At 40.8% G+C, this 25,514-nt stretch overlaps 1 protein-coding gene across 1 annotated transcript; it reads right to left on the bottom strand.

The window, feature by feature from the left end:
- Positions 1 to 1,944: 1,944 nt before the first annotated feature.
- On the bottom strand, positions 1,945 to 23,423 carry PAFAH1B2 (platelet activating factor acetylhydrolase 1b catalytic subunit 2). The gene is made up of 6 exons (XM_063435892.1): positions 23,320 to 23,423; positions 17,972 to 18,070; positions 15,518 to 15,607; positions 11,560 to 11,676; positions 10,262 to 10,384; positions 1,945 to 3,729 (listed from the first exon to the last, which is right to left on the bottom strand). Exons 2-6 carry the CDS (start codon positions 18,050 to 18,052, stop codon positions 3,451 to 3,453), a joined length of 690 nt encoding a protein of 229 aa, XP_063291962.1. The 5' UTR covers positions 18,053 to 18,070; positions 23,320 to 23,423; the 3' UTR covers positions 1,945 to 3,450.
- Between the last annotated feature and the right edge of the window lie 2,091 nt (positions 23,424 to 25,514).

Consider the following 25,514-nt stretch of genomic DNA (forward strand, 5'->3'; position numbering starts at 1 on the left):
AGGGAAGGTGCTGACATGGGTAAAATAGATGTAACGCATGAGTATTACAATACCAACCACCTTCACTATTATGCTGACAACGCATGACAATAAGATATTCTGTCACAATGCATCTAATGATATATTCCTTAATCTTAAAGAATTGTTCGAATTTTGTAAAGCACTCAGGATAAAAGCGCTATATAAGAACTGTTAAATCAAGAGATTAGAAATAAATATATTCTAAATGCCATCAAGGTAAATTTCAGAGCCTGGACTATGGTAAATCCTAAAACATTTAAAGTGATGTGTATTTATCACAGGATAAAAATAATATTACTGGTTTCTGAATCATGGGGAAAAAAGGCAAATAATAGCTAACTGCCTTATGAATTATTACCACTAGGGGGTGATAAAATATTACATCACAGCAAAGCATGCTAAGAAATACCATCTATCTTTCTGAGACACTGAATACACCTGTACACTATGATGGCCAAATATTACAGCATGAATTTAGAAAACTCGGAAATGTAATTACAAAACAAAAAAATGTAAAAAAAAAAAAAAAAAAGAGAGAATTAATACCTCACTTAATACCTAATGGTCCTCCTTGGCCAGTGCTTCAGGTAGGGACTCAAACGCTAAAAATGGTTTTCAGTAAAGTGTTAATTGTCAAAAATTCAACACAGATTAAAAATTTTAGATCAAAACAGACAAACGGCAGATCTGGCAAACGTAATGATACCTTCACTGGGTTACTCATTAAAGGGAGAATTCAAAGTGAATTTCAAATTCAACTGTGCTTCCAGTTCGAATACATTGGCCTTAAATTTTAAATTCACTTTGAATTCTCACTACAGAGAATAACACGCTGGATTATTGTCTAAAGTAGGACTTGCTAGGAATTTAAAGTGGATTCAAAGTAAATTGTATGGATTCCAATGCCATCTTCCCATCCTCTGCCATTTTGCTATAGAATTGGTGCTGTACCTCTCTCTGCAATGCAATTCATATTATTGCCTGCAGGGATAATTGGGCAAGGAATAACATATAATAAGACATATAATAAGCATCTAAACCATCCACATACAGCTACTGCCCTTTTTCTGAACAGAACTAGTGCTGTTACTGTGTCCGTAATAATTCTAATAATTGTCAGAAGGGATGTGTGGGGAGATTAAAGGTACACTATAGTCACCAGAACCACTACGGCTTAATGTACAGCTCTGCATGGAGATGCTGAATGTTCCCTATAGAGATGCATTGATTCAGTGCATCATTATCATTAGATGAGGATTGGCACAGTACTGTATTTTGCAGCGCATGCTATGGGAAAGCATTGGATTGGCTGAGTTCATCAAGATTAATGATCTCAGCCATGGAGGCAGAGCCAGCTGCATGTAAACCAGTGTGGCAGGGAAGAGAAGGTAAATGGAGAAGAGGTACGATCACCTAAATAGCTTCTACAACACTAAAGTGTCAGGAATACATGTTTGTGAAAATAAGTCTCATAAGGGAACTATAGTGTTTCTTTAAGACCTACGGTACATAAGCCTTCTTTTTACAAACTAGGACACCCTTTTGTCATTTAGTTTGTGATCATTGAGACATTTGGATAGATGTAAACATTGCTACATTTTAGTACCCAGACTTTTCTGTTTAACAGCTGTCATAACTAGTGGAATCCTGATCTTGGCTTGTGTTACATTTTAAACCTTATTAACTGAACTTTCTAAGGAAGTCAAGCATCACATTATAGTTTTACAACCTTTCCCCAATGTATCATATAAATCTAGTTACATTTTGCTTCTAAGAAATATGACGCCAGTTATGGACTTTTTGTTTATAATGGACAATAATGTTTTTTTTAAAGTTGCAAATCACTTTTTGCACATATGCAGCGTTAGTTTCTGGTTCTGAGAAACATGCGTGGCCCTAACAGAAAGATGACAAACACAGGTGCGAATTTCACAATGGAAATTTTATATCTCAACGCCATACACACGTGACAAGAAGGGACAGACCAGTTCATGAATCCACGTACAGAAGCAGGAGAACTTAGGGTCCATATTCTACAGATGGGTTCAGAAACTGTACAGGTCTGAGAGGCAGACAGGTGAATCACGAATACTATAGGAAATCCACCCTTTACAAACTTTGCTGCTAACCTTTTCCTCCCCATTTGAAGCTACAACTGCACAGGATCCGTGCCGATTCATTCTGAAAGGTACCATCTCATAAAGATTTTAAGAAAGAAAATAGAGATCGGAAAACAACAAGATTGATATCATTATACAAACTAAGGATTCTGCCACATGCACAGCTTTATGCCTGTTAGTAACTTACATTAGATGTATGGGCAATAAATGAAGGTTGCTACTGGTCTGTAAAACAAAGGGTTATTTCTTCTGTATTGATGTTACTTCAGTGTCATATTCCCATGTTTGCACAACTTTCTAGGGCTGCGGTAAGAGCGAAAAGAAAGTGTGTCAGGAGTGCGACTTTCCAGTCATTCTTAGACCGATTCCCAGCCCTAATGCTGATGGTGTCTTGTAAGTTTAACAGGCATTCAATTCTCTATTGGTCCCTGGATTATCTAGACATTCTCAAACATATAATTCATACAAGCAATTCAATACAGATATATATATATATATTCACAGACACTTCCAGCATCTGCTGTCCCTGTGTCATGGAAAGACAGATACACAACGAATATACCAGGTAATAAAACAAATGCGGACTGGTAATTTGGCACAGGCTGTCCTAACACAGAATGGGTTAAGTGGAAAAAAAAATAAATGTATTTCTGCATTTTCACCTAAAACCCATTGACGCTCCTTTCATTTCAGCATTAGAACTCCGAGTACCAATACACGCACTAACCCTTTCTATGTCGGAGACATTCGGCAGCCATAATTACAACTCTTCAATTTGTGGTTTTGTTTTTTTTTCCTTTTTGTTTATGATAACACTGGAACACCATCTAGCATCCAGTGCCACGGCACATAAAGATGAAGTGTGAGTCTACCACGTGGTGCAGGGCTACAAGCTATGAGATGCATTTAGTGCGCAGCTGCTTCTGAAGTGGTATCCTGATACCAGCTTTTATTAATGCTACTCCACGCCATAGAGGGTTTGCTGTACAACCACCTGTGCGATGGATATCTCCATACTATTCTTGATATATACAGCACCCGCCCATTCAAGATATCATGCTGCTGCCTCTGGGGTAAAATCCAGGGTCCATTCTGCACCTCTACAGGGGACATTACCAATAACATTATTACTGCCCCGCAATATCAAAGACAGCAAAAAAGGATTAGCAGGAGGGTCTGGAACTGAGCAGGTGTATATGAGTTCTGTGTATATACACTGAGCATTAGATAAACAGCTGAGGCGGTTTTAGTGAGCAAGGGGGCAGCCAATGATATAACACCGACGACGAGATCAGGAAGAGGACAGGAATCAGGCTAGGGTGACCTGTTTCTCCTCTGGTGTTTCCTCTAGCAGCTGCATGATCAGTTCATGTAGGGGTCGGCACACCTTGGCGTAGCCAGCAGCAGTGAGGTGGAGAAAATCAAACATGTCATGCCGGGAGATGAGGCCGTCCGAATGCACAAATCCACTATCTACATCCAGCAGCTGCACCCCAGGCAGACGAGGAAGCCATACGCGCAGGAGCTGGTTTATACGTTCGTTCTTCTCACGCAGTGGGTTGGGCCTCTCACCGCGTGGCATCAGACCCTACATAAAAGAAAATGGAAGCGGTAAGATGGAAAGTGATTACAGTTTATGATCAACGTTAATGTGCAATCAAACATTACAATTACTCAAAGTATTAAAAGGTTACAGATAAACATTCTGCAGATGTACAACTATAACAAACATATAGACACGAACACTGGGCACAAGACGCTATATGGAGAGAATAACCACCAGTCATAGAATATACCATAAAATTACTTATGTAGAGGATAATCATGGATGCTGTTTTTAACTCACCAGTGCCTCTCAATCGCATCAGTTTTAACCACCAAAGATGTGTCAATTAACTATCCTTGTAGGAATTAAAGTCAAGGTGGTCCTGCCTTCTTTTCAACAGTGAATTAAAGCAGAGATTCAATGTCCCATTACGTCTTCTTTTATTTCAACTGCTTAAAAGATATTTCCTGGCCAACATGGCAGCATCACTAATGGGTTAAATCCCCACTGAGCAGTCACGGCAGGACATAACAATTAACAAATCTTAATAAATGCCCCTTCTTCTGTTTTTTTTTTTCCACCTGTCCTCCAGAAGTTAGGAAGGAGGCTGCTTACGCAAGCCCAAATGTTATTTTATGCTCACCGGGCCAATATTTTGAAGGCTGTGCCAGGGTTCAGCCTCTTGTCCCTGAGGAACCCGTAAACCGAAGCTATGCAAGGTGGATGTCTGAGTGTATCCCTTTTAGTAAGGGAGGGTCTAACCCAGGGGTCCTCAAACTCTGGCCCCCCAGATGTTGCTGAACTACAGCTCCCATGATTCTTTGAATTACAAAGATAGCTAGAGAATCATGGGAGTTGTAGTTCAGCAACATCTGGGGGGCCGAAATTTGGGGACCACTGGTCTAACCTAACATCTCTCCTGGAGGAGAGGACACTGGTACAGGGGTTCACAAGCAGGCCCCTAGTTTAAGCAGATTAGAGTATTAGTTTGTAAAATCCACATATTCCAGTGGAATACAGGCCTGCAGCAGCTTACCTGCCTCTTTCCAGGCTATTTGGTATTGCGTTTTCTGCCTCAGGTAAGTGCATCAGTAGTTTACATTACTGATTAGTAGGAGGACTATGGATTTTCTGTAGTCCCTAATACTTCCATTGAGGCTTTCTAATAACAAATGGGTCATATTTAGGAGGTTATCGGCGAGCATCTAGGTAAGTTTTATATTAAGCTAGATAAAAGCGTGCAGATAGTGGTTATACTACATAAGAAGTCTGCCTGTTTGTTAAAAACCTGAAAAAAATAAAATAAAAACATGCATGGGTAATTGACTATTATGCAATGTGGATTCTGTTTTTGACCTATTAATCAAGTGTTTGCGTTGGAGTTATCTTCACTCTGGTTAATCTTGGGAGAAGTAATTAGCCTCTTCAAATGTGAGGCAGGTGCTGCATAGTCTACTAAGTTCCCCTCCCATTTGTGAAGAAGATGGAGAATGGTAATATCTGATTACTCTTACAAGTTCAACAATCTTCATTTGCAGGATTGAAACTGTATTTTTCACATATCTGAGGTTAAAGGTAATAAGTAGTTTATGCAGATTTGTCCAATTTTGATATCTGTATGTGAACCTCACTGTGCTTTTCATTACATAATGCTGGCATCGTGTGCTGTTGTGTTTTTTCGTTTTTGTTTTCATGAACACTCAATGTATGTCAAAATACATTGAAGCAAATACACAAGTACCTACCTTTCTATTAAACAAGGGTTTGGTTTGCTTTTGCGGAGTCTGGTACCAAAATGTATTTATTTATTTTGAAAATATTTTACCAGGGAGGATACATTGAGATTTCTCTCATTTTCAAGTATGTCCTGGGTCCACAAAACATTGCATTGATACAATAGGGTACGATAAAATACAAAAACAATATTAATACACAATATATACAAAATTGAACACAGAACAGGTAATACATATATAATCAACCATGACAGGTGCATTCTGTTTTGAGATATGTAGAGAGGGAACTCTTAACGGATTTTAGGCTTGGGAAAGATTTGAAAGTGTGCGGGAAGTTGTTCCATAATTGCGATGCTCTGTAGGAAAAGGAGGAACGAGTTATACAATGTTAATATTAAGTTTATTAATGTGGGATTGCGATGCAGATGCATATACTACATCCCCATAATCAATGATTGGCATCAGCATTTGCTGTGCAATCTTTTCCTTTACTGTAGGGCTTAGGCACGATCTGTTTCTGTACAGGGCATCTAGTTTTGGATAAAGTTTAGATGCAAGTTTTTCTATGTGGAGACCAAAAGATAGATTGGGGTCTAACATCATACCCGAGTATTTGAAAGAGTGGACTGCAGTCAGTGGGCTATTTGATTTTGTTTTGATGCATAGATGGGAATTTTGTAATGTGTGTAATTTAGGTACTGTTCCAAAGATCAATGTGACAGTTTTGTCAGTGTTTAGGAAGAGTTTGTTTGTTGTGATCCACTTTTCTACCTCTGTGAACTGGTCTTGGAGCACAGCCTTAAGCTGCGGTAGATTGGATTTGCATGCATAGATTACTGTGTCGTCTGCGTACATGTGTACATTTCAGGATTTGCAGACATTAAACAGATCATTTATAAATAATGTAAATAGTAGGGGGCCTAGAATTAAACCTTAGGTAACGCCACACGTGACTGGGAGATGGAGATTATTTGTTCTGTGCAACCTTAAATGCTACATTTGATACAGCTCAACTTGCCTGTTTATCTGCCCATCAACTGGGTAATATTTACTGATAAACCTGATGTCAAAAGCATTGATTATCAATTTATATCTCTTTGAAATACAGACATCAGAGCACATTTTTTAATGATGCTATGCGGTTTATTTTTCTCTGAAATTAGCAAATTATGCTTATATAATGCAGTTACTTTTGGAATACCTATATTTTTTATGCAAACCCTAAATGTATCATTGTAATTGGGTTTTGTCCAATTGTATATTTATACTCCTATCCCTAGCTGGTATCTGACGTTCAGACAAGTTTTCTTAATTTTTGTTTTTTTTCAAGAAACTGATTTCTTTATATGGGCATTAGCCCATTGTATTAAAGGACCACTATAGGCACCCAGACCACTTCAGCTTAATAAAGTGGTCTGGGTGCCTGGTCCATCTAGGATTAACCCTTTTTTCTGTAAACATAGCAGTTTCAGAGAAACTGCTATGTTTACCTATGGGTTAATCCAGCCTCTAGTGGGTTAATCCAGCCTCTAGACAGCCGCTAGAGTCGCTTCCGCGCTTCTCACTGTGATTTTCACAGTGAGAAGACACCAGCGTCCATAGGAAAGCATTGATAATGCTTTCCTATAGACTGACTGAAGAGTATGTTTTCCTGGCACTATAGTGGTCCTTTAAGAGCTACTTTTAATTATTTGTATGGTGCACTGCTTTGTCATAACTCTGACATTTTATAATACAAGAATGTATCTACTCATCTGTTTCATTCTAAAGGGATTGTAATCTGATCTAATAGCAATATGGATAACACCCTTACTCTTTTCAATTATTTATTTTTTGGCATGCGTGGCATGTCATTCGTATTAAAGGAATTAAGTAACTATAATTACAGGAAGTGATTATTATTATTTTTTTAATCATATCCTCTTAGCAGATTTAGGGCGTTTACTATTTGTTACAAATTCCTAAATAAGTCAAGTCTCCTGTTCAACTAATCCACATATCAGGATGAGAAACAAATCTAAACGCTCTGGGCTTTCAATACCAGCGTGGCTTAATGCTATGGGATACTTGGAAAGTGGGCTCAGAGGACATATTATGGTACTTTATCTGTGGACAATATTTGTCTAGGTTCTCTTGGGCCTTCAATCAGACAGGTTAGATAAGACAGGTTAAAAAGGGACCAGGAAATGGTTATAGATTATGCATTCAAAAGTAAGTCCTACATGACTTGAATTTTGGACAAAGTCTGTATAGGCGTATCAGGATTTTACATCTATACTAAGCAATTTGAATATTCAAAGTGCAGACTAATTTGAGATTGTTAGAATGATGTCCCTTACTTTATAGTACAGCATGTCTGTTTTGTTTCAGGTGACCTACATATGGTTTTACCAGGGTAGCCATCAGGTGGTGACAACCATGGCGGTTATCACTGGCCCGGTGGTCCTGCGGGGCCCGGTCACCCGGGTACCATTTTCCCAATCTGTTGCGGCAGAACTACTGCTGGTGTACCTGCACCTGGGCCTGCACCATGATGTGGCCCCTGTACTTAGGGACACCCGACGGGCATATGTCTTCAGGGGCCCAGTCAGAACTTTTCATAGCGCGACCGGGCCCCTTTTAAAATTACAGCCGCAACAATTGCTGGGAGGATGTGACTCCCAATAGCCCATGTCACGCTCCTGCAACCAAAAGGTAAGAAACAGAAGGGTGGCTGAAAAATGAGCTGTGTGTGTATGTATGTCTGTATGTGTGTGTCTGTATGTTAGTATGTGTGTCTGTATGTCAGTATATATATGTGTGTATGTATGTATAAGTATGTCAGTATGTGTGTGTCTGTATGTCAGTGTGTGTCTGTATGTATGTCAGTGCGTGTCTGTATGTAAGTCAGTGTGTATAGGTGTGTGTCTGTATGTAAGTCAGTCTGTATAGGTGTGTGTGTATGGCAGTATGTGTGTCAGGAATGTCTGTGTGTCAGTGTGTGTGTGTGTGTATCTGTGTTTACTTTCGTGTATTTGTGTGTCAGTGTGCGCATGACTGTCCCTGTAACTGTGTGTCTGCATGTGTATCTGTCTTTCTGTATGTGCAAGTGTGTCTGTGTATCTGCGTGTGTGTATATGTATAAGTGTGTGTGGAAGTGTATACACTACACACAAATGCACGCCTACATTCAAACACCAACATTCACACACATACTCCATACAAAAACATGCTTACATTCAAACACAAATATTGTGTGTATACATATATACACATACACACACACACAAATATACATATATATATATATATATATATATATATATATATATATATATTCACACACACACACATATATACACATAAATCCAAAAGGCTTTGCACGAATATATAAACAAATAATTACCGGTGTGTGATCCACACGTAATATAATAGTAATAAAAAGGGCCAGTACTCCCAGGAATTTCTTTATCTTCTTTATTTGTAATCCACAATAAGAGAGAAAAAACTTTGTTAGCCAAACTGAAACAATCGACTACATGATATAAAGTTTATTTTCTCTCTTATTGTGGATTACAAATAAAGAAGATGAACAATTTCCTTGGAGTGCTGGGTCTTTTTTTCACTATTATATACATATATACAGGCATGGAGGTGGTCCTGTTGGCGGACTTGGAAGCAGGCCCTGTGGGCGGACTTGGAGGAGGGCCCTGTGGGTGGGCTTGGAGGTGGTGCTGTGGGTGGGCTTGGAGGTGGTCCTGTGGGTGGGCTTGGAGGTGGCCCTGTGGGCGGACTTGGAGGTGGTCCTGTGGGTGGGCCTAATATTTAAGCTCTGTTAGGGGCCCAAAAATTTCTGATGGCGGCCCTGGGTTTTACTAAAATGGGTGAATATTACCCTATGCTATATTTTACACCACTGTACTGTAGGTGGTTTGATGAGGTTTCATTCCACAACAGCAACTTTTATATCAACAATATCACTGATTCTAGTATGTTGCCTACACCCTCTTATCCCTCCCTGGATAAGGATTGGAGATTACGTCATTCATCAGACGTCACTTTACCTTGGCAATGGTGACATCTTGGGCATCTGTTTATTTAGGAAATAATTGTAGGGCTGCTACCTGGGCTTCAGATTCTACTTTTATAAGGAATTACTGCCTAGACATGCCTAAGGATAAAGGTACTAAATTTGAGTCCAGTCTATGTCCTCTAAATAACGCTTCAAATACACCTAATATTTGCAGTCCCTCCCTTCCTGGCTTGGGAATTCCAGTTAGTGATGGTCAGTGCATGAAAATGGCCAATAAAATAAAGTTACGGTAAGTATGGGTGAGAATTTTTCTATATAGTCACACAGTGCAAACAGTATAGCGGTTTAAAGATTCACATACAGAATACAAAGGAACTTCAAGAATTGGAAATAAACACATTTTATGTTAAAACATACTTCCTGAAGATCAAGATTCCGAGGAAGTATGTCGGAATACAAAAAACGCACTGATTTCCAGTTCACATAGTTCCTTCATATTCTGTATGTGAGTCTTTAAACCACTATACTGTTTGCACTGTGTGACGATATTACGCTATTTCAATAAAAGAAGAATTGCTTTTAAAGACTAGGAACCAGATCCATTTTTGATTATGGGACATTATATGTATTTTTGAATCACTTTTATACCATTACCAACCAAGCTTTATGCATATTCTAACACAATCATTAGTATGTTAATCAAAATAGCTTGTCAATTTAAACAAGCTACTAAAATGGACAAAACTGCTCGGTTGTGCTCAAGATTACACTCCTATCGCTTGCCCTGTGTGTAGATTTCATCATGCTCAAAAACAGAGCTACTTACCATGACGATGACTTTTGCCTGTGGCTGCAGAGAGTTGACAACTTTTACGATGGCCATCACACCTCCAGCCACTTCTTCCACTGTGTTCCCATGATTATTGGTCCCAATCCATAAGACTATGACCTGCACACATTAACCGTTAAATTAGCAGTGCAGTGCTTATGGTACCAAGAATGCCCTGGTGCAGCCCACCTCCCCCAATCTAAGCAGCCAAACAGATTTAGAATCCTTTGACAGCTAACCTGGGCCCAAGTGGTACCACTCCCCACATCTCCTTCTAACACAAGATTCTCTTAGCTCTCCTGAGTAATTCGCTACCAAGAAGGGCAAGCTCATTGGTTGAGAGCAAGAGCAGAATGGGCTTAGCTCAGGCAGAGAGTTTACAGGTCTCTGAGAAGTGGCGAACCCCATTTAAAAAGTAAAATTGCTACAAACTTAGCCATCTTTTTCTTTATGTGTATAAATTAGCACGATGGTCTGCTTGGTAAAAGCATCCCAGCTGGACTGACAGCTCAGGTGGCTGACCCTCTCCTTGAACTTGCACCTCAGTTCTCAATATGTGCATTTAAAGGGACACTATAGTCACCAGAACAACTACAGCTTATTGTATTTGTTCTGGTAAGTATAATCATTCTATGCAGGCATGTTCATGTAAACACTGCCTTTTCAGATAAAAGGCAGTGTTTTCATTGCCCCCTAGGGACACCTCCAGTGGCCACTCCTCAGATGGTCACTGGTGGTGCTTCCTTGGGCAGTGCTGCCTAGTGCCATTCGGCGTCTCCACACTCTGCATGGAGATGCTGAACTTTCCTCATAGAGATGCATTAATCAATGCATCTCTATGAGGAGGTGCTGATTGGCCAAACTGGCGTTTGGCCCTGCCCTCACCCTCTTGCTGACATCTTCAGAATTTATTATTTCAGCAAGAAGGCGGGGTGGGGGCCAAACACCGGCTTGGCCAATCAGCACCTCCTGCATACAGACGCTGAATTTTCCTCATAGAGATGCATTGATTCAGTGAGGAGGTGCTGATTGGCCAAGCAGACGTTTGGCCCTGCCCCCACCCTGCCTCCTTGCTGATTTCAGTCAATCCATTGGATTGGCAGAAATCATAAATTCTGATGGTGTCAGAAAGTATACGGATCTGCCAACATCGCCAGACCTGCATGGTGCTGTAAATAAGGCAAGTTTTATTACCTTTCACGGGGCTTAGAGAGGGTAAGCCACCAAAATGGTGGTTTTAACACTACAGGGTTTGTGTTCCTGACCCTATAGTATTCATTTAAGCAAGTTCCTACCTTAGGTTTAATATTTTGCAGCTCTCCATTTTGAAGTCTCCACAGGACATTGCATGTAGTATCTCCTCCAATACCGAAATTCAGTGCATGGAGGGGAGAAAAAAGCTCCTGCCAAATCTATCAAGAAAGTAAGGTAAGAACAAATTCACTTTGCTAGTGAGACAACAAATATGATGTTAAGACAGCTTATCTTACTTTGGGGTCTGCATAATCTCTGGTTCTGTAGAATAAAGAATGTTCTCTAAAAGCAGCACACTGTATAAACAGGGATTTAAACACTTGTATTAAACTGATATTGAACAGTCTCAGCCCTCAGTGTAGCTATGGCCCTTTTGAATATGTTATAAAGAAGAGAGTTCATTCTGTTCATCTCTTCACAAAGCCTGACCCTCTCTGCAATTGTACTTTCATAATCTATATAATTTATTGCACCTACAAAGCATAATATGAGATTGAATATTCTCCAATAAGACCTGTAAAGATAAATCTTAATGCACACCTTCACACATATCATATGAACTGATCAGTAATTTACAATCTCAATAAACAATACTCTTAACAAAACAATCATCCTTTGAACTGTGTAAAGAAAATGTACTGGTATACTTGATTATTATGTAGCTCACGTTCCTCACTGATATATTTTTATATACCAAATTTTTCCACGTATAAGACTATGTTTTTTTTCTAAAAAATGTCTTAGTCTAAAATTGGGGGTCGTCTTATACACGGAATATCACTGCAGGGGTTAAAAAGAGAACTTGTGCGCGGGGCCTAAGTTAAGATGCCGTCTGCCGTTTTTCAGTGTGCCACGGCCCGCACACATACTTAGCCTTCTTCCCGCCTATCCACTTCTAAATGCTGTGGCAAGGAGGAAGAGGACTCTATATGCATGGGAGTTGCAGCAGACATCGGCACTTACCACCAACGGAGCTACAGAGACATAAAAGGAGCAGCCATATTAAGGTTTGCGCCACCTCAGGTAGGTCTTGTTTTCTGATTTATATTTATGGGGGAGGAAATAAGGATCAGCGAGCAGAGGGAATATTACCGTGATGTCCCAGCATGCCCTCACACCACCTGCTGTAGTCTCCCCGCATGCACTATAGAGCCATTAACTTCACAGAGTAGAGGGGGCACGGCTTGGACTCCGACGAGAATGGCAGCATAAACAAAGAGCTCCGCTCGCCAAAGCCCTAAATAAGCAAGTTTTAAATGCATTTTCCACCCTTTCCACCGCTAATTGGGAGAACAAGCCGCACTGATAACCCCAAGACCCCCAGGAACCTGCATTCCGGCCCTCTAAAAGGCCCCATGGATGAGTTTCTACATACCCTGGCCGGAGCAGGCACGCGGTTTCGGATTCCAGCATTGTGCCGCCTCCACCATCCTTTCCGACAGGATCCGGCCAGGCCGCTCTAGACAGCCTATGTGCCAAACTGCAATCCCTACCTGCCGGGATGGTAGTCAAACAAGACCTGCAAACCCACACCTCCACGCTCAACAACACCATCAGAGCCGAAATGGCCCTGATTCGCATGGAGGTGAATGAACAATGGACACGTCTACAAGCCCAGGAGCAAATTACTCGAGACCTCACAACCCGGGTCGCAGCCTCTGATCAGGCAATATCGAGGCAGGGCACAATACTACTGGAGATGCGCAGCCAAATGGAAAACTTGAAGCGCCTACTTACCTCACTATTCTGCTTCATTATGGGGGAAGATTCACCAACAGCATAATATTTTGTGAGGGCCAAGGTCAGATAATCCCAATCCCAGAGATATAATTTGCTGCTTAAGTTCCTTCAAACAGAAGGAAACAATTATGCTTAAGGCTTGCATCAGGAATATATGGGAGTTCCAGGGTGCCCAGGTGCCCATATACAATGACCTCCCTGCACTTACCTTGGATGCCAGACAAGCGCTGAAACCATTGACCGCTGTGCTCCAAGAACGCAGGATCCCAGACCGCTGGGGATTCCCATTCTGCCTGTCGACCCAGCATCAAAATGAATGGATCAACCTACGGTGGCCGGAGGAAGTATCAGGGTTTCTCGACAGACTACAGCTGCTGCCGCATCCCATGGTCCATTGGGTCCTGAGACCCTTAGACCCGAAGCCCTGTCCGCAGAGAGTCCCACAGGAGAGGGGACTCCCCAATGGTCCCTCCACCCCGACGGCTCCTGGACCCAAGACACCCGAGGGAGTGAACACGGCATCCCCCCAGGAGAGCCCCCGCTGCGTGTTAATGTAACCTTAAAATCCATTGCTACACCCCCCCAACATGTGCAGCCCGCGTGCGTCACCCTGGACACAGAGTGGGGTACACGTCCCTTGGGAGGGGGTAAGGCCTGGGCCTGGTCCCATCGTTTCAACCACTCACCTCCCTTCTCCGAGAACGCAACATCAGGTATACCTGGCAGTCATCCCGGGTCACCCACGGGAGAATCCACCTACCCGATCAGAGAGCTGTCTGACGCAACTGCTCTCCTGGAGACCCTCACACAGGACTCTCTTCGCCCCCCCGGACAGGGGAAGGACCCAGCGGTTACCCACAGATGGGACCCCACCAAGATCAATCCATTCGTTCCCCAGCAGGCAGAATCAATTGCCTATGCTGCAGCTACTACCTGAGGCTTACCACAGACTGTCTCACCCTGCCAACCTCACAATGCAGGACTATAGATAACCCACCATAAAAAGTTTGTTTATAGGTTGTTATACCTGTTCCTTTATCATGCATATTATGTCTCTCACTTTTATGCATATTTGCACTCAGTTGGGTTGGCTTAGTAGCCAACATCTTTCCCCCCCGCCTCTAACCACCTCACAGCTACTCACCGTAGACACAACATTCCCCGGAGGCAAAGAGGAGTAAAACCTTAGAGATAGCAGTCCCAAATATTTAACGCCTAATGTCTACAAGAGGCCATACCTGTCACACAAGGGACATTGGAGACCACTCAAGAACTCATTCGCCTAAAATCACCCCCACCAAACAATGTATACATCGCCGGCTAGCTGGCCACGCCACGATACAGCAAGGACCATGACCATACTCACAAGCTCCGAGTTCAACGCACACTGTAAGCTTGGCTACACATACACTAGTTTGAGTCTGAGAAAATAAAGAATTTAAAATATTGATTTCTTAACTTTGGGCTGAAAAAATAGGGGTCGTTTTATACATGGGGGTGTCTTATACCTGGAAAAATAAGGCACTTTTTTTTTTTTTTTTAAATGACTGAACACAGTGTTTACCCTGCTCCTTATTCAAAATGCCTATTTCAGTTAAAGCATATCTGCTGATTTACCATAATACAATGTAGTCTCTACTTTGTCTTATGATATCTTTGAATTCTGTTGGAATTTCAGTGAATATTCCATAAAGATTATATCTTTCTAAAATACTATTATTATTATTATTGCAATTTATATAGCGCCAACAGATTCTGTAGCGCTTTACAATATTATGAGAGGGGATTTAACTATAAATAGGACAATTACAAATAAACTTACAGGAACAATAGGTTGAAGAGGACCCTGCTCGATCGAGCTTACATTCTATAGGAGGTGGGGTGTAAAACACATTAGGACAGGAATTTGCAATCAAATAAGGTGGACTGCCCTTTAGGAGAGGGCAGGAGACAGGTATGTGAGGTATTGGTTAGTCTTGGAGGCCATAAGCTTTCCTAAAGAGATGGGTTTTAAGGCACTTCTTAAAAGATGCAAGACTAGGGGAGAGTCTGATGGCGGTAGGCAGGCTATTCCATAGGAAGGGAGCCGCCCGCGAGAAGTCCTGCAAGCGCGAGTTGGCCGTACGAGTGCGGACAACGGACAGAAGGTGGTCACGGGCAGAGCTTACTAAAAAATGTGACAGATCAGCTTTAACATACTCCCTGTGTAATGGGAAATAGACTCCAGACCAGGCAGTGTGTTTTTCCTGACTCACTCACCTCATATTGTTGGAGGAGTTGCACCATTGAATCACCTACAAAAAGTACATCTGGTTCTTTATCTTTACAGTCCAGGAGAAACCTGTAGTGCTGTAGAAAGGAAAGAGGTCGTTATGCACAGATAAACTTATCTGCTGGGAGGGGAAGCAACAGGGAGCTCTTGTATGTGCGGTTTCCTGAGTCTTCAGTGGGAAAAAGAGGCTAAACTCTAGTTGGTGAGGAAACACTTTTGGTTTGGCCTAATGATCAAAAAAATAAAACCATGGCTCATTCCTAACTGCTGTGAAGGACAGGAAAGGGTCTGCCTTGACATGGAGCAAATGGCTCTATTTATACTAATTTATAAATTCTTCATTCTTATAACCCTTGCCATGGTTTGGATGACAAAAACCACTAAGTAAAGGAAATAAAACTAAAGTATTAATTTGCACAGACTCCCAGCGGTGACTGTCCCTCTGGGTGTCCGGTAACCACAGGATGCAGGGAAAGGTGAGTTATATTTATCTGAACCTGTCTTTCATGGCCACAGCCACCATGATATTCCTGTCGGTTCTTTTCAGCTCCTGAAGGATCCGCTGCCAGCGGCCCACGGCAGTGCTGTACATGGACGATAAAGCAAGACCTTTTTACCTACAGCTGTCACTAGTGACAGCTGGGAGAAATTACTTCACAAAGGTAGTTCTGCCTTTTGTCATGTTTTGCCAACGTTGGAGAAATACTAAGACACAGTAGTCCCACTCTGTTTGATTATATAGTTCGACTGTTTTGGAATGTCAGTGAATTTCCATCACAGTCAAAGTTAGTATTTCATAAATTAAATGCATGCATGTTTTCATAGGGGGTATATCTACTAACCAGTGTTTAGTTTGCTTTTTCTTTATTTGAGCAGTAGACTTTCTCTTTAAGTTCACCTGTCACAACCAACACTACCTGGTTTCAGTATAAAGAAAACAAAATGTAATCTATAAATTGTGCTATCCAAAATTATACCAAATATGGAGATGAGGTTATTTCAGAAATTCTTAAAATATACACTCACTGAATATGGAGAGTAGGATTTTTATTATTACCAACTAGAATGGAAAAATTGTCAGCAATGCTATTTGAGGATGGCATGGTTCATTTTACATTATTCTACATGAAAGATTGGCATCCTTTCCTTCTTCATACCAATGGCCACATATAGCTTTCGCACAAGCAACTAAAAGTTTATATATATGTTGTAAAGATGACCAGCACTGACGGTTTAGTAGAAGTTAAAAGTTGTAGGCTTTAATGAAAACACATGGATAAAAGTAGATCGACGATTCAGTCCACGTCTGGGACTTTCATCAGGAAGAATAAAATCGTTTTTTAATTTTCCAGTTGATACCAAATGCAAGGCTGTCAAAGCACAGCTCAGAATACAATGCAAATCATTGTGACTACCATAAGGGAAACATGGAAAGACTGCTGCACAAATAAGTGTGTCTTACACCTCTGTGACAGACAAACCTGTCACCTAGGGCTGGTACATGTCTCATAGTTGCCACCTTCTCCTAAAAGAACTACATCACTACCATTTACCCCCTCCAGCTTGTGCCTCCCAGCTCAGCTCTCTCTTCAGCTGACCCAAAAGCATACAGAAACCAGCCAGAGAGTCACTGAGGCACAGTGCACTTGACTGGGAGCTACCCACAAATCGCCTGGAACTGCTGATTAGATCGCGGAGTTGCCGCGGTCCGGTGAAACTCTGACTAGTGTGCTCTCGGTCCCACACAGTGGCAAGGAGCCTAATCACGCTGGGGCTATAAACACAAGGTAAAGAGCGACCATGGCGGTAACAACCCAGCTACTTGTGGGTACAGCACCACAACTTCCCTCTGCTGCACTTCACCACTCCAATAGTGTTAAGTGATGTGAGAAAAAGGAACTCACTGTCAACAAAGTCACAGTTCCACTTTAAAGGGACACTCTGCAGTCGCTCTAGTGGTAATGTGTTATAGCCTTCCCCTGACACCAACTAAATTAAACTGTTTTCTTCCTCAGCCAAAGAATATGGTTCTAATTTGGATACAATTAACATTGCTAATGCAATATATCAAGCCAAAACCATTTTACAAAGCACCAGGGAAGGGTGGCAGTCATGCTGACACTATAACCACTACGATAGTTCCTCTTTAACCTCCCAAGTTCTGCGTCAAGACAATTTAAATAGCAGAAGCTTTATTTGCACTCTAAGTTTTCTAAAGCAGTAAGAAAGAGCCATCTGTAATGTGCAAGAACTTTAATATGGAAATATGTCAAACTTTTTAATTTTATTCTAAAACAAAATGCTGAGGTAGAGGGAACCTTGGAGATCCACTTTTTAAGGCTGATGGGAAGCATTTTATTTCGAACAGTCCACAGCTGTTCCAGTTTTAAAATCCTGGTTTAGATTCTAGTTAAAAATGATATATTTTCTAGTCCTCTTACCTGAGAAATCCACCGATCATCGCCCTGCACATCATTGCCAACAAGAGGCACAGCAGCTGGATTTATATCCCCATGACTCATTTTGCAGCTAAAGTGCCTCTGCGGAGAGAAAGCAAAATAGGTTGCTAAACGTGAGCACAAAAAATGGACTAAACACATAATATTTTATTTTCATGGAAAGAAATAGGTGCCTCGCACCTTTCTGGATATCGGAAATGCAAAACGCGACCCATTGCTAGGGAAATCTGCGCTGGGATCAGGTAAGTAGAGAGTTTTTAACCCTTTGTTTACCACAGCTGGGAGGGGCACGTGGGAGGCATAGGGAGCGATAGTGCCAGGAATGCAGTTTTGTATTCCTGGCACGATAATATCCCTTTAAAGTAAAATTGCAAAACTTGCACTAGATAAGCTCATCTGGAAAAAAAACAAATCTCAAAATCCACCACAGTTACAGCTTGGATATTTTAGCCTCGATTTTATAATTTAAATTTCAATTGCCTGAACCCCTTGAATTCACCAGGGAATTTCTAGGTCAAAATAGCAGAGTTGGAGATAATTAGAAATGCCCAGGTCAATAAAATGTCCTTTTGTAAAATAACTGAACATTAACAGAGTTGTTCACTAAAAAAGTGAATTGCCTAGAATCCAAAAGCAAATATCATACTCTCAGCTCAAATAAGCAGATATCAAGAATTCTCCAAGTCAGGTATCTTCTCATTTTGGTCATTTTTAAATTCATAGGACTCTTGACCATTCACACTTTAGCAAATAACCCTATGGGTTTGTAGGATGTGATTGATCTGAGAAATTATTCCAAACCAGAGCCAGAGTTAAATAACTACCACATACACATTTACTGTAACTAGCTTGATAAAGAGACAATTTCAGGGATTGAAACATCGCCTTATGTGATGGCACAATAAAGGGACTTGAGTGAATTTGCAAACTCAACATGTGTTAGACAATGTATTCATCTGTATATATTGCATATTATTCTGGCTGCAAAAGAAATCAGAATGGGCTATTTAAACCCCACATAAAAATTGGGAGCTGCTTGTCTCCATTCAAACACTATAAATAATTAGCAAAACATGGATCAAGACCTATCTCAGAAATTGTTTAGCATATGGACGAGGTGATCCAACATTATTTATAGGTACTGCTGTCGCCATAGCCCTCTTGAATTAGACATGTTAAAAAAGATGCAACACTGCAGGGCACAATAGGATTTAAACAGTAGTACAGTATCCTAGAATAAAAAAGTATGTTGTCGCATTGATCTTATATTTAAAACATACTATTAGAACAACCATCAAGCAGTATAAATGTTTACTAGTTATCTGATACCATGTGGGTGGCAACCAAGTTTTGTCTCATTGCAATTTATGAGGTATTCCCATTTTTTGCGCTTTAAAATGCCCACAATGCTCTCGAGTAATAAACAAAATATTAGTGAAAGGTCATTATCATCAAACCATAAAATATTGTTGTGGATAATTTCAACAAAGGTTACAGTGTTCTTGGAGACACAAGATGCTAATTTATAAAATTGCTGCATTAACTATTACGTTTGCTCCAGTTTCCGACGTACAAAACGGTTTCTAACACTTTCTACATTCATGCTTTTTTGCTGCCAGTTCTGTACTGCATCAAAATAATCTGTCTTTCGGTTACTTTTATTTCGTACATATTTTACGCTTCTTTTAAAGGGACACTATAAACACAAACAACTTTAGCTTAATGAAGCAGTTTTGGTGTATAGATCAAGCCACTGCAGTCTCTGCCATTTAGGAGTTAAATCACTTTGTTTATGTAGCCCTGGGCACACCTCCCTGCGTGTGACTTACACAGCCTTTCTAAACACTTCCTATAAAGAGAGATCTAATGTTTACACTTCCTTTATTTCAAATAGGTCTCATTTAGAATTTCTAATCTCCTGCTCTGGTAATGGCTTGCTAGACCCTGCAGGAGCCTCCAGTGTGTAATTAACATTCAATTTACAGAGCAGGAGATAAAAACTTTTAAAGCAAGTTACATCTGATTGAAAATGAAACCATTTTCCTTCATGCAGGCTGTGCAGGTTAAAGACAGGGGAGGTGTGGCTAATGCTGCATAAAAGGAAACAAAAGTGATTTAACTCCTAAATGGCAGTGAATAGATCAGTGAAACCTTGGAGGCATTATCTAAACACCCAAACTGCTTCATTAAGCTTACCGTAAGTTGTTTTAGTGACTATAGTGTTCCTTTAATTCCTCTTGACTTTAGCATTCATTCTATTTGCAAAATAAAACAAATAAAACTGTTCGGAAAAATGAAAAGAGCATTCACTATTTAAAGGATTATTTTTATACATTAAACAAAACAGAATGTGTTTATACAATAAACAGAATAATGCGAACGCAGCTTACCTGTCTCAGAATACCTGCCAGTTTAATAGTGGTGAAAAAAATATATTTTTTATATATATTTTTTTGTTACAAAGACGAGCACTTTTTCATCAATATTTTTTTTTTTTTTAAAACATTGGAAGCAATAACTACGTGAACCAAAATGATATAAAAAAAAAAACAATAGAAGAGACTCAGTAATATTTTGTTGCATATAAGGGAATAATTGGGTACAAATAGGGAAAATCAGAAGCAACGCAGTCCTAATAAAATAATGACCCCAACATTTTTTTTTTTATACATAACCCCCATCTTATTCTCAGCACATGAAAAGAGCTTCCCTGCAACATGTACAATGCATGTTGTGCAGGATTCCTGGTTGATGGCTGGATTTACTACCTGCCGCACTGTAATTGTACATATTGCTGTGAGTAGCACTTTTTACTCACTGCCCCAGTGATGTCTGTATTAGCAACCTGCAGCACTGTAATTGTACATTTTGCTAAAAGTAGCTCTTTTTGTGCACTGCCTAATTGATAGCTGAATCTGCTACCTGCAGCATTGTAACTGTACATATTGCTATGAGTAGCACTTTTCATGCACTGCCTGATTTATGGCTGGATTAACTACTTGCAGCATTGTAATGGTACATATTGCTGTGAGTTGCACTGTTCATGGACTGCCCCATTGATGGTTGTATTTGCTACCTGCAGCATTGTACCTGTACATATTGCTGAGTAGCACTTTTCATGCACTGCCTGATTGATGGCTGTATTTGCTACCTGCAGCATTGTAATTGTACATATTGCTGTGAGTAGCACTTTTCATGCACTGCCCCATTGATGGTTGTATTTGCTACCTGCAGCATTGTAACTGCACATATTGCTGTGAGTATCATGCATTGCCCCAGTGATGGTTGTAGTTGTACATATTGCTGTGAGTAGCACTTTTCATGCACTGCCCCAGTGATGGCTGTGATTGTACATATTGCTGTGAGTAGCACTTTCATGCACTGCCCCAGTGATGGCTGTATTTGCTACCTGTAATTGTACATATTGCTGTGAGTAGCACTTTTCATGCACTGCCCCAGTGATGGCTGTATTTGCTACCTGTAATTGTACATTTTGCAGTGAGTAGCACTTTTCATGCACTGCCCGGCGATGGCTGTATTTGCTACCTGTAATTGTACATATTGCTGTGAGTAGCACTTTTCCTGCCCTGCCTCAGTGATGGCTGTAATTATACATATGGCAGTGGGTAGCACTTTTCATGCATTGCCTCAGTGATGGCTGTAATTATACATATTGCAGTGAGTAGCACTTTTCATGCATTGCCCCAGTGATGGCTGTAATTATACATATGGCAGTGGGTAGCACCTTTCATGCATTGCCTCAGTGATGGCTGTAATTATACATATGGCAGTGGGTAGCACTTTTCATGCATTGCCTCAGTGATGGCTGTAATTATACATATTGCAGTAAGTAGCACTTTTCATGCATTGCCCCAGTGATGGCGGTAATTATCCATATGGCAGTGGGTAACACTTTTCATGCATTGCCCCAGTGATGGCTGTAATTATACATATGGCAGTGGGTAGCACTTTTCATGCGTTGCCCCAGTGATGGCTGTAATTATACATATGGCAGTGGGTAGCACTTTTCATGCATTGCCCCAGTGATGGCTGTAATTATACATATGGCAGTGGGTAGCACTTTTCATGCATTGCCCAAGTGATGGCGGTAATTATCAATGTCAGTGAGTAGCACTTTTCATGCATTGCCCCAGTGATGGCTGTAATTATACATATTGCAGTGGGTAGCACTTTTCATGAATTGCCCCAGTGATGGCTGTAATTATACATATGGCAGTGGGTAGCACTTTTCATGCATTGCCTCAGTGATGGCTGTAGTTATACATTTGGCAGTGGGTAGCACTTTTCATGAATTGCCCCAGTGATGGCTGTAATTATACATATGGCAGTGAGTAGCACTTTTCATGCATTGCCCCAGTGATGGCTGTAATTATACATATGGCAGTGAGTAGTACTTTTCATGCATTGCCCCAGTGATGGCGGTAATTATCCATATGGCAGTGAGTAGCACTTTTCCTGCCCTGCCCCAGTGATGGCTGTAATTATACATATGGCAGTGGGTAGAACTTTTCATGCATTGCCCCAGTGATGGCTGTAATTATACATATTGCAGTGAGTAGCACTTTTCATGCATTGCCCCAGTGATGGCGGTAATTATCCATATGGCAGTGAGTAGCACTTTTCCTGCCCTGCCCCAGTGATGGCTGTAATTATACATATGGCAGTGGGTAGCACTTTTCATGCATTGCCCCAGTGATGGCGGTAATTATCCATATGGCAGTGAGTAGCATTTTTCCTGCCCTGCCCCAGTGATGGCTGTAATTATACATATGGCAGTGGGTAGCACTTTTCATGCATTGCCCCAGTGATGGCTGTAATTATACATATTGCAGTGAGTAGCACTTTTCATGCATTGCCCCAGTGATGGCGGTAATTATCCATATAGCAGTGAGTAGCACTTTTCATGCATTGCCCCAGTGATGGAGGTAATTATACATATGGCAGTGAGTAGCACTTTTCATGAATTGCCCCAGTGATGGCTGTAATTATCCATATGGCAGTGAGTAGCACTTTTCCTGCCCTGCCCATCACTGTGCAGAATACCATGTTTGAACCCACAGCCTGCACTCTGCCAGGGGCCATACTGGCAGCTCCCTCATGGGCACCGTGTTCTCACGCGGTGGGACTGGGGAGAGGTTCCCCTCCCTGAGGAAAACCCCAGCCCGCACCGTGTGTCCCTCACACAGAGGGGGTCCCTGGCTTTAAGGGACGGGTATATTATCCTTCCTGCTAGCTGCCAATCAAACACCACGTTACCCTCTCTCCCCCTCAGCAACAAAGAATTTAAAAAAAACTATGACGTCACGTACTCGGTGTCCCGGTAACTCCACCCCTTCCGGTCTGAGGGTCCCGGTGCTGCAGCTCCAGCGCGATCGCCGCGCTCTCCGTCACTTCCGACTGGGAGACAGGAAGTGACGCCCGAGGGACAGGAAGTGACGGCAGAGGAACGCTGGATCACGTGACACATTTGCTGTCTCTGTGTGCATTTTATGCATTGACTTCAGAATATTAATATTATATATAGACATAGAGCTCTAATACAAAATATTATTATATATAAACATAGAGCTCTAATACAGAATATTAATATTATATATAGACATACAGCTCTAATACAGAATATTATTATATATAGACAGAGCTCTAATACAGAATATTAATATTATATATATATATATATATATATATATATATAGACATACAGCTCGAATACGGAATATTATTATATATATAGACATAGAGCTCTAATACAGAATAATATATATATATAAACATAGAGCTCTAATACAGAATATTAATATTATATATAGACATACAGCTCTAATACAGAATATTATTATATATAGACAGAGCTCTAATACAGAATATTAATATTATATATATATATATATATATATATATATATATATATATAGACATACAGCTCGAATACGGAATATTATTATATATATAGACATAGAGCTCTAATACAGAATATTAATATATATATATATATATAGACATAGAGCTCTAATACAGAATATTAATATTATATATAGACCTACAGCTCTAATACAGAATATTAATATTATAACAAAATACTATATATATATATATATATATACACAGACACACATAAATTTAACATGTAACAGGTAATAAATATATTGAACCATGACAGGTGCATTCTGTAGTGGGTATGTTGCCATAGATCTCTTAAAAGATTTTAGATTGAATGAATCTTTTACTGTGTCTGTGAGGTAATTTCATAATTGCGGTGCTCTGTAGAAAAAAAGAGTATCGAGTCACTTTATTTTTGTATTGCGGTATGCTAAATAAAGTGCTAGTACTGGATCGGAGGTTATAGGAGGTGGGAACAGCTGGAGAGAGCATTCTACTCAGGTAGGGTGGGAGCTTCCCAGAGGAGCACAAGGCTGGAAAGATAAAGAGTGCATCGGGATTCCAGCGACGGCCAGTTTAGCTCTTTTAACATGTCACAATGGTGTAATCACATTCAGTAAAAAGAGGCAGAACAAATTATACAATGTATTATGTTTATCAAGGTGGGTTTGCGTTGCGGGTGCATGCACTACATCCCCATAATCAATTACCGGCATTAGCATTTGCCGTACAATCTTTTCCTTTACTGTAGGGCTAGGCAGGATTTGTTTCTGTACAGTGCACCTAGTTTTGGTTAAAGTTTTGAAGAGATTTTTTCAATGTGAAGGCCAAAGGATCGATTGGGGTCTAGCAACATACCTAGATATTTGAAAGAACAGGCTGTGTGTGGTCAGTGTGCTATTTGAATTTGTTCTGATACACAGTTTTTGATTTTGTAGTTTATGTAATTTAGGTACAGTTCCAAAGATCATTGTTACAGTTTTGTCAGTGTTTAGGAAGGGTTTGCTAACCTCAATCCACTTTTCTACCTCTGTGAGCTAGTCTTGGAGCACAGCCTCGAGCTGCAGTAGATTGGGTTTACTAGCGTAGATTACAGTGTTGTCTGCATACATGTGTACAGTTGAGGCTTTGCAGATTTTGGGCACATCATTTAGAAATAATGTGAATAATAGGGGGGCGAGTATGGAGCCTTGAGGAACACCACACGTCACCAGGAAAGGGAGGGGTAACCCAGGTACCCTATTAAGTAGGTTATGGAGTTACCTATAACCTATTAAAGGACCACTATAGTGCCAGGAAAACAAACTTTTTTTCCTGGCACTATAGGGTCATTAGGTCCCCCTCCATCCACTTTGCTTTCTCCAGCGCTGGGCTCCCTTGGCGCTGGGGAACTCTCCTCCCTCTACCGACGTCAGCTCTGAATGCGCATGCGCGCGTTCAAACCACCCATAGGAAAGCATTACTCAATGCTTTCCTGTTGACGTCCAGCGTTTTCACAGTGAGAATCACGGAAGTGCCTCTAGCGGCTGTCAGTGAGACAGCCGCTAGAGGCTGGATTAACCCTCAGTGAAGCATAGCAGTTTCTCTGAAACTGCTATGTTTTCAGCTGCAGGGTTAATCCTAG

This window comes from Pelobates fuscus, chromosome 11 (genome assembly GCF_036172605.1).
Source record: "Pelobates fuscus isolate aPelFus1 chromosome 11, aPelFus1.pri, whole genome shotgun sequence".
In the NCBI taxonomy this organism is placed as follows: domain Eukaryota; kingdom Metazoa; phylum Chordata; class Amphibia; order Anura; family Pelobatidae; genus Pelobates; species Pelobates fuscus.

Coding starts and splice junctions, on each gene's coding strand:
- PAFAH1B2 (XM_063435892.1), bottom strand. CDS start 18,052: ATGAGTCATGGGGATATAAATCCAGCTGCTGTGCCTCTTGTTGGCAAT. Junction 15,608..17,971: donor ATGATCGGTGGATTTCTCAG/GTAAGAGGACTA, acceptor TCCTTTCTACAG/CACTACAGGTTTCTCCTGGA. Junction 3,730..10,261: donor AGGCAAAAGTCATCGTCATG/GTAAGTAGCTCT, acceptor TCTTTTATGTAG/GGTCTGATGCCACGCGGTGA.